The sequence below is a fragment of the Culex quinquefasciatus genome, chromosome 3 (genome assembly GCF_015732765.1).
Source record: "Culex quinquefasciatus strain JHB chromosome 3, VPISU_Cqui_1.0_pri_paternal, whole genome shotgun sequence".
NCBI classification, from domain to species: domain Eukaryota; kingdom Metazoa; phylum Arthropoda; class Insecta; order Diptera; family Culicidae; genus Culex; species Culex quinquefasciatus.
In genome coordinates, this window is record NC_051863.1 from 26425099 (window position 1) to 26435654 (window position 10556).

Here is a 10556-nt window from a genome sequence, read left to right on the forward strand (position 1 = left end):
TACGATACTTATTAAAGTTGAATCACATTGAATTTAAAATTGTGGTTTATTAAAAATCCGAAGCACAACATAGCACAAAAAATATCAATTTCAACGTTTTTTTTTCTTCTTTTTTTAAATAGATACTGTTTTGAGCTCAACTGTGATTTAAAAGTTGAAAAGTAAACAAATATAAATGAAAACATCGATTTTAAGACTTATTCAAAAATATTTTTCCCATTTCCCGGGAAATTCAAAACCCGACGCCCCAGATGCGGGCAACGGGTATCAAAATTTCAATAAAAGTGTTTTAAATTTACAAAAAAATAAAAGAAAAACCAAGGTTTATTGCCCAAAAATCAAAACAAAACAAGCAATAAGCGTGATGAATCAAAACAAGCCGTAAAAATTAACAGCTTTAAAAATAACATAAAGGAAAAGAAGAATCAGCTAATCGTCGTATGTTATTTTGACAGTCGTTTATGTTTAGGCTTAGTGATTTTACAAGCTTGAAAAAACAAATTGCAAGGGGTTTATAATACCGTAAAACGGGGTGACTTTGATACGTTCGCAATTTTTCCGCAAAATGAAAAGTGAAAATGAAACTGACTGTGGTAGAGATGTGTTTAAAGTACCTCAAGAAGAACTTTTCATAAAATGTTGTAAAGTTTTAAAAATTAGTTAACTATCGTTAAGAAAATGTTGATAAAAGTCATTATTTTAAACTTTTCAAAGTGTCACGGGTTTCTCAATGATTTAATCAGAAAACGGAATGCATTTTCGGATTCCTTGGACAATTTTTCACTAGGAGAAGGTTGAATATGTTTGTAAATAATAAATAATATGTGTTTTTGAAACACAATTAAAAAAAAATCTCCAAATTTATAAGCAATTTCAATTGAAAAATTTCATGTTGAATGTGAAAACTTTTGATTCGTGCTTCGAATTCATGTATTTTGTTAAAAAGCTTATAAACTTAGTTAACTAAATATAAACATTGATTTTTTTTTCTTAAAAACTATATCAGGGTAATTCTCTACCAACTCACACGAAATCGGGAAAAGATGCCCCGACCCCTCTTCTAATTGCGTGAAACTTTGTCCTAAGGGGTAACTTTCACGAATCCGAGGTCCGTTTTTTGATATCTCGTGACGGAGGGGCGGTACGACCCCTTCCATTTTTGAACATGCGAAAAAAGAGGTGTTTTTCAATAATTTGCAGCCTGAAACGGTGATGAGATAGAAATCTGGTGTCAAAGGGACTTTTATGTAAAATTAGACGCCCGATTTGATGGCGTACTCAGAATTCCGAAAAAAACGTATTTTTCATCGAAAAAAAACACTAAAAATGTTTTAAAAATTCTCCCATTTTCCGATACTCGGCTGTAAAAAAATTTGGAACATGTCATTTTATGGGAAATTTAATGTACTTTTCGAATCTACATTGACCCAGAAGGGTCATTTTTTCATTTAGAACAAAATTTTTCATTTTAAAATTTCGTGTTTTTTCTAACTTTGCAGGGTTATTTTTTAGAGTGTAACAATGTTCTACAAAGTTGTAGATCAGACAATTACAAAAAAATTAATATATAGACATAAGGGGTTTGCTTATGAACATCACGAGTTTTGAAAAAGTTGGTCGTCATCGATCATGGCCGTTCATGTCCCTGACCTAGGTAAATTTTTTGATATCTCGTGACGGAGGGGCTATACGACGCCTTCTATTTTTGAACATGCGAAAAAAGTGTTTTAAATTAACAAAAAGTCAAAGTAGTTATGTCACAGACATAACCGGAATGGCGTAGACTACGTAAAGTTTTGAGATGTAAACATAGAGTTTTCCATATTTTAATTTTGAAGAATTAGCTAGATACTTGAAATACATTAACGGAATAAGATTGTAAATGGGAGATGGGCCCCCCGACAAAACAGAACTTACACACTCCAGTCAACTCAATCGGACCGCAACTGCCATGTAACCATACTTTGAATGTGTTGGTAAATCTTTGACAAGAAAGCCTTATTTAAACAATGGAAACATCGAATGGAGGAGAGATTAACGAAAAACGTTTTTTTCGCGAACCGAATGAAAGTTTGGTAGCATAAGGCTAGTATGCAGATCGGAAGGAAAGGGGTCAAGAAACAGCTTTACGAACAGCAGAACAAAGGAGAGGGAGCGATTTCTTGGGGCTTTTCTTCACCCTCTCTGACTTGCTTGCGCTGCCGCTGCTGTCCATTTTAAATTTTTCTTGACCGGTTTCTTCCGAAGTGCATACCTTACAATAATGTGGTGGAGAGAGAGGGGTTCAGAAAGCTGTGCAATCCGGCACCCCCGAAGTCCAACACTAGTTCCTGAAAGGCATTTCACCGACTCATCACGGGTGGGACGAGAGACGGGGAGTGAGGCAACTCCGAAGAGTTGGGAAGTCTTCACCCCCTTCCTGATTGTTCCACAACCATGGCTTGACCCACGAGAGGCAACTGTTTGGTGAGACGGCAGCAGGCGCGTGCCTCATCCTGTTGCTGCCTCGTCCCGGGTGGGACGAGGGACGGGGAGTGGGCCACTCCGAAGAGTTGGGAAATCCTCACCCCCTATCACGAAAGATCCAAACGGTCCGGCCCCCAAAGACCAAAATTTGTTCCTGAAATTTAAATTGAAATTAGCTCGCTGTCTCGTCCCGGGTGGAACGAGGGATGAGGGCAACTCTTTCAACAGTTTGGAATTGGACACGACGCAATTCTTTCAGAAGCGCTCGCCGCGAATGCGACGAGCTAGTTGTTGTTTCACAACCACGGCTTGACCCACGAGAGGCTCTTCAGCGGAAGGCAGCAGGCGCGCGCCTCATCTCGTTGATGCCTCGTCCCGGGTGGGACGAGGGACGGGGAGTGAGGCAACTCCGAACCACGGCAACCACGAAAGATCCAAACGGTCCGGCCATCGAGAGGCAACTGGCTGACGGTGACGACGAGAAGGCGATGCGCGCTTCTTTTCCAGTTCTGGTCCCTCTCTCCTGCTGCTGCTGTTCTGGTCTCTCTCCTGCTGCTGCTGCTGCTGCTGCTGCTGCTGCTGCCGGTCCGACGTCTGAGACGTGAATGATGGTCTGAAATCTGGCGCAGTTTCTTATATATGTTTCGGCCCGCTACTTCCCCTCCTTTTTCGCGACCGACACTCGGTCGCGTTGCTCGGATGATTTTTCCCTCAAAATAGGTACTTGACATTCCCGTCCGTGAGTGGGAAGCGCTCATTTTGCTTGCAAAATCTGTGCATTTTGAAAACATTTTAAAACATTCAATTGTTTCAATAGAGCAATTCTCTACGAAATCGGTCTTTTTTCTTCAATTTTAATTTTTGTATTTTTTTAATCCGGCTGAAACTTTTTTGGTGCCTTCGGTATGCCCAAAGAAGCCATTTTGCATCATTAGTTTGTCCATATAATTTTCCATACAAATTTGGCAGCTGTCCATACAAAAATGATGTATGAAAATTCAAAAATCTGTATCTTTTGAAGGAATTTTTGATCGATTTGGTGTCTTCGGCAAAGTTGTAGGTATGGATACGGACTACACTGGAAAAATAATACACGGTAAAAAAATTTGGTGATTTTTTATTTAACTTTTATCACTAAAACTTGATTTACAAAAAACACTATTTTTATTTTTTTATATTTTGATATGTTTTAGAAGACATAAAATGCCAACTTTTCAGAAATTTCAGGTTGTGCAAAAATCACTGACCGAGTTATGAATTTTTAATCAATACTGATTTTTCAAAAATCGAAATTTTGGTCGTAAAATTTTCAACTTCATTTTTCGATGTAAAATCAAATTTGCAATCAAAAGTACTTTACTAAAATTTTGATAAAGTGCACCGTTTTCAAGTTATAGCCATATTTAAGTGACTTTTTGAAAATAGTCGCAGTTTTCATTTTTAAATTAGTGCACATGTTTGCCCAGTTTTGAAAAAATATTTTGAAAAGCTGAGAAAATTCTCTATATTTTGCTTATTTGGACTTTGTTGATACGACCTTTAGTTGCTGAGATATTGCAATGCAAAGGTTTAAAAACAGGAAAATTGATGTTTTCTAAGTTTCACCCAAACAACCCACCATTTTCTATCGTCATTATCTCAGCAACTAATGGTCCGATTTTCAATGTTAATATATGAAACATTCGTGAAATTTTCCGATCTTTTCGAAAAAAATATTTTTGGAATTTTCAAATCAAGACAAACATTTTAAAAGGGCGTAATATTGAATGTTTGGCCTTTGTGAAATGTTAGTCTTGATTTGAAAATTCCAAAAATATTTTTTCGAAGAGATCGGAAAATTTCACAAATGTTTCATATATTAACATTGAAAATCGGACCATTAGTTGCTGAGATATTGACGATAGAAAATGGTGGGTTGTTTGGGTGAAACAGAAAACATCAATTTTCCTGTTTTTAAACCTTTGCATTGCAATATCTCAGCAACTAAAGGTCGTATCAACAAAGTCCAAATAAGCAAAATATAGAGAATTTTCTCAGCTTTTCAAAAATATTTTTTTCAAAACTGGGCAAACATGTGCACTAATTTAAAAAAATGAAAAACTGCGACTATTTTCAAAAAGTCACTTAAATATGGCTATAACTTGAAAACGGTGCACTTTATCAAAATTTCAGTAAAGTACTTTTGATTGCAAATTTGATTTTACATCGAAAATGAAGTTGAAAATTTTTACGACCAAAATTTCGATTTTTGAAAAATCAGTATTGATTAAAAATTCATAACTCGGTCAGTGATTTTGCACAACCTGAAATTTCTGAAAAGTTGGCATTTATGCCTTCTAAAACATATCAAAAATAAAAAAATTAAAAATAGTGTTTTTGTAAATCAAGTTTTAGTGATAAAAGTTAAATAAAAAATCACCAAATTTTTTTACCGTGTATTATTTTTTCAGTGTAGTCCGTATCCATACCTACAACTTTGCCGAAGACACCAAATCGATCAAAAAATTCCTTCAAAAGATACTGATTTTTGAATTTTCATACATCATTTTTGTATGGACAGCTGCCGAATTTGTATGGAAAATTATATGGACAAACTAATGATGCAAAATGGCTTCTTTGGGCATACCGAAGGCACCAAAAAAGTTTCAGTCGGATTAAAAAATACAAAAAAAATCGAATGACCGAAATCCTAGAGAACTGCTCAATAGTTAAACTATTTTGCCAACAATTAAAGTTTTATAGCAAATTGCTGAATAATTTTCGAATCGATTGGAACATAAATCGTGTCGATTCGATTAGAGGGAAGGAAGATATAAGCGTTTGACGGATGACGCAGTAATCCAGGGCCTTCGGCCCGGGTTTTTTGAAATGGCACCCCGGTACCTTCGACAAAGACGTAAGTCTACGTCAAAAAAAAATAACAAAAAAAATTGGGCAGGTCAATATGCGTAATGCAACATAAGTATGTTTCGATATTATTTTAAAGATGTTTTTGTGTGTTCTTGGCACAAAAGTTTTACGCCTTCACAAAAAAAATCATATAGGATCAGAAGCTTCAAAATGTTTACTAGGCCTTAATTAATTTTATTTATTAGACCATCTCCACCGGGCGCGCGCAGTAAGGATTTGGAAGCGCTCCACCATCACTCATCCCCACACCGGTCGCTCACAAACGCGCTCATAAAATAGCAGCTCGACCCTCGGTGAACAGCGGGTGACCAAATTTAGTCGCCCACTAGTAGCGCGCACAAATATTTGACATCTGCTTGAAGTGAAAGGAAAATCAAGATTTTTTAATGGTTTTTATGGTTCCACGGAACTGGACATTGATGATGGACATTTTCATTGTACTGGCCACAACCCGGATTGGCCCAGGTTCCCCGGGGATGTTCCGTTGAAAGGATATTGGCGGCACCTATGAATATGGACAGTGTTGGTGTCAAACTTCACGATTTTTTAAATCGCATATGAACATTTCGAAAATGGACATTTTTAGTGGACTGGCCACAACCCGGATGGTTCCGGGTTTCCACGAAGATGTTCCGTTGGAGGGACATTGGCGGCAACGATGGATATGGGCAATATTGGTGTTAAATTTCACGATGTTCAAAATCACATATGGAAGTCACGAAAATGGACATTGTGAGTGGACTGGCCACAATCCGAATTGGTCCGGGTTCCCCCGGGGATGTTCCGTTGAGCGGATATTGGCGGCACCGTATGAATATGGGCAATATTGGTGTCAAACTTCACGATTTTCAAAATCACATAAAGAAATTACGAAAACTGACATTTTAAACGGACTGGCCAGAACCCGGATTGGTCCGGGTTCCCCCGGGGATGTTCCGTTGAGCGGATATTGGCGGCACCGTATGAATATGGGCAATATTGGTGTCAAACTTCACGATTTTCAAAATCACATATGGAAATTACGAAAATGGACATTGTGAGTGGGCCGGAACCGTGGTGTAGGAGTAAGCGTGATTGCCTCTCACCCAGCTGGCTTGGGTTCGATTCCAGACGGTCCCGGTGGCATTTTTCGAGATGAGATTTGTCTGATCACGCCTTCCGTCGGACGGGAAGTAAATGTTGGCCCCGGACTAACCTAAAAAGGTTAGGTCGTTAGCTCAGTCCAGGTGTAGGAGTCGTCTCCCTGGGTCTTGTCTCGGTGGAGTCGCTGGTGGGCAGTTTGACTAACAATCCAAAGGTCGTCAGTTTGAATTCCGGGGTGGATGGAAGCTAAGGTGTAAAAAGAGGTTTGCAATTGCCTCAACAATCAAGCCTTCGGACACCTAGTTTCGAGTAGGAATCTCGCAATCGAGAACGCCAAGGCAATGCTGTAGAGCGAATAATTTGATTTGATTTGACATTGTGAGTGGACTGGCCACAATCCGAATTGGTCCGGATTCCCATGGCGATGTTCCGTTGAAGGTACATTGAAGGAATTTATTTTTTGAATTTATTTAAATTGTGGATTGTGGATGACTTTAGAAAAAATCATTTGATATTTCTTTTCAACTTCAATATTTGTTATTTATTCATTTGTGCCGATAAGGTCCCTTCAACGAAACATACTCCGGGGAACTCGGACTGATGCAGTTTGTGACGAATAAACTTTATATGCTCATTTTCGTCATTTCGATAGGTGATTTTGAAAACCGTGAAGTTTGACACCAACATATACATATAACTTCCCCCGGTGAACCCGAAACTACCTGGGGTGTGGCCAGTTCACTCAAAAAGTCGTAATTTTCACATGTGATTTTGAAAATTGTGAAGTTTGATACCAATATTGCCCATATTCATACTGGGCGGCCAATGTCCTTCCAACGGAACATTCCTCGGGGAACCCGGAACCATCCGGGTTGTGGCCAGTTCGTTAAAAATGTCCATTTTCATAATTTTCACATGTGATTTTGAAAATCGTGAAGTTTGACACCAAAATTGCCCATATTCATACGGTGCCGCCAATATCCGCTCAACGGAACATCCCCGGGGGAACCCGGACCAATTCGGATTGTGGCCAGTCCACTCACAATGTCCATCTTCGTGATTACCATATGTGATTTTGAAAATCGTGAAATTTAACACCAATATTGCCCATATCCATCGTTGCCGCCAATGTCCCTCCAACGGAACATCTTCCGGGGAACCCAGAACCATCCGGGTTCTGGCCAGTCCGTTTAAAATGTCAGTTTTCGTAATTTCCATATGTGATTTTAAAAATCGTGAAGTTTGACACCAATATTGCCCATATTCATACGGTGCTGCCAATGTCGCTCCAACGGAACATTCCCCGGGGAACCCGGACCAATCCAGGTTGTGGCCAATCCAGTTTTTTTTTTTTTTTTTTTTGGAAATAATTACTACATACTGGCTTTGAAGATTTTGGCAAATTGGTCATGCCAATAAACTGAAACAAATTTTATTTTGAAACGTCAAAATAAGATGATACTCACCCCCGGTGGGGTTGGCAGTGACTATATTGCCAACCCGTTTTATCAACGACCGGTGTGGGAAGGGTGACTAAACTAAAATAGTAGCGCTGTGGGTGAACAAAATAGTCACTCATTTATGTGCGCACCGGTGGAGATGCTCTTAGACGGATACTGAAAAATTTAAATTTTCATGGGTTTTCAAGGGTGTCGAGTAATAGTGAGAATTTACTTACACGAGTTATATTCATAAAATTGATTTGTGATATGCGATGGAATAATCATCATCAAAAGAAAATCTTTGGATGTTCATCAAGAGAAAAAATCCAATTTTCTTTAATGTTTTTGTATACTTTACCCCCTTCAATAATCAGGGATCAAAACAATTTTTTTTTTTTTTTCAAAAAAAAACTTCAAAATTTCAATGGAAATTTCAGTACAATCTGCTGAAATTAATTTAAAATGCGTTTCCCTGCGTTTAGAATCCCTTTAAGCTATATTGTTTAAATTTTACACAGATTTGAGCATGCAACATTCAGGAAGAAGTAGAAATCTGCAGCAACGTTCATTTATTGAAATTAATATCATTCTATTTTTTCCGTTAAGAGAACAATACTGGAGGTTTTTTTTTAAGGGTTCAATAATCCAAATTTCCAGTTTTTGCTTTTTGGATGTTTTTGAAACCGTCTTGAGTCAGGATCAGTCAAAAAACATCCAAAAAGCAAAAACTGAATTGCATTATCATACCCAATACTGAAACCGTTTCCTTTATACAGCAATATATTTTGAATCTTGAGCTATACGAAGTCAATTTTCATTTTCAATATCACTGAGAAAAGGTTTCCTCGAACCCGATTCAATCGAAATGACTTAATTTTAATGCAATGCATTATTCTGACGCTCATTTAAATTTCAAGCATGAAAAACTCGATAAATTCCTAAAAAGCCATGCGTCTCCTCTAAAATATATGAGCATTATACACAAATTAGGAGCCGCCTGGCTCATAGAGTCCAGACTCGATTATCCGAAGGCCTCGGAACAATTTCACTTCGGATAATCGAATCTCGATAAAAAAAAAATGTTTTCCTCATTTTATTTTTGATGGTCAAGCTTAAGTATGACCCATGAACTACGCTAAAGCAATTTTGAATGTTTGAATCCAAGATGACGGCCAAAGGCGGTCATTGATATCTTACTACATGTAGATATCTTTTGATAAACATCCTCTCAAGCACTGCTTGCAATGAGTCTGTATTAAAGTTTTTTTCAATCCTTGAATTAAAATCATGTCTGCGGTGGAAGCGACAACATGCTATTACAACATTTAATTGAAATTCAACGTTCAACGATTGACCAGGAGGATCGTTTTTCATGTGCAAAGGTTCCGCTTTGTGCCAACCCTGTTGAAAATAAATCAATCAATTTCACCGTTCGACCGCCCACAACAAAGGACGAAACGGTGATTGAAATATGTTCCGATTTACATGACACAAACATGCTTTTTTCCCGCAACACTGACACAAAAAATCCATCAACTTTTCAATAACATGTCCCCTCTTTTTTCTATGTTTCTTTTTTCGCCAGGGCCTGGTGATAGCGATGCTGGTGTCGTGCAACTGCAAGGTCCTGAAGCTGTACTCGGCCCCGCGCAGCCAAAAGTCCCGCCGGGGCACGTACCACAGCCTCAAGGACGGCGAGGGCGGCCGGTACGGGGTGCTCTCGGTGACGAACCCCAACTACGAGGACATTCCGCCGCCGGCCGTCTACCAGGCGTACTCGGAGGCCGTCCCACCCAGTCCGAAGCTGATGTTGGTGGACGGCGGCATCGGCGACGAAACGGACGACTCCTTCGTCAGGATGGCCTACTGCGAGCGGAACTTTGTCGAGCGGTGCGACGCCGTTGTTCCGTCGGCGCTGGACTGTGCCTTCAGCGGGGAACTGTCCACCTCGCTGGCCATCGACGAGATCCCGCGCAGCCCACTTCCGGCCTCGGTGTGAGGTCCCGGAATTTGTTGACCACCCCCCTCACCCCCCTTTCTTCGGCTAGCTTTTTCTGTGTGTAGTGACAATAACTGATGCACTGAGAAATCAAATCACATGGCATCGGTAGCAGCGCGAATCCAGGCTGGAATTGGAAGCTAATACAATTGTGTACAATGTGTATATCACTAAACATATATCACTATTTAAAAAGAATATTTACCGTCACATAGAGGCAACCTAGGACATATCAGAGACACGAACCTACTGTCCTACGCAGAGTGTGTATATCAGATGTATTGCATAAAGAGAAACGAAATAAAAAATCAATGTTTATAGAAAGCAAAAAAAAAAACAAACACAGCTTCTTCAAAGTCTCCCAAAAATCCCCTGCGCACACACGCTCAAAAAGAAAATCGATTTTCCACCTTCTAAGCTTAAAGTGATCCCGAACAACTTCCTCACCCTTCCCTTCGGTGTGTCACAAAGGATGGATGGATGGATATGGCCACTCAACGCACCAAACAAACGTGACTTGCATCTGATCCCTCGAATATGATCCCGGGTTGGCGTCGTCGTCGTCGAGTTTGTAAGCGGGATATAGTGGTTTGGCTTGTTTTCTGGTTTTAGGTCACCGTTGTTAGGCCTGGAACAAGGCACCATTTTTTTTTTGT

At 39.3% G+C, this 10556-nt stretch overlaps 1 protein-coding gene across 6 annotated transcripts in view; it reads left to right on the plus strand.

Moving 5' to 3' along the window:
- Positions 1 to 10237, plus strand: part of LOC6050393 (latrophilin-like protein LAT-2) — a 161192-nt gene extending 150955 nt beyond the window's left edge. For all 6 annotated transcript variants that reach the window (XM_038264008.1, XM_038264007.1, XM_038264009.1 and 3 more), the window contains one exon: positions 9487 to 10237. In XM_038264008.1, the coding sequence (XP_038119936.1) occupies positions 9487 to 9900 (414 nt within the window). In that variant the 3' untranslated portion in view covers positions 9901 to 10237. The remainder of the gene's footprint in view (positions 1 to 9486) is intronic.
- Positions 10238 to 10556: the final 319 nt, after the last annotated feature.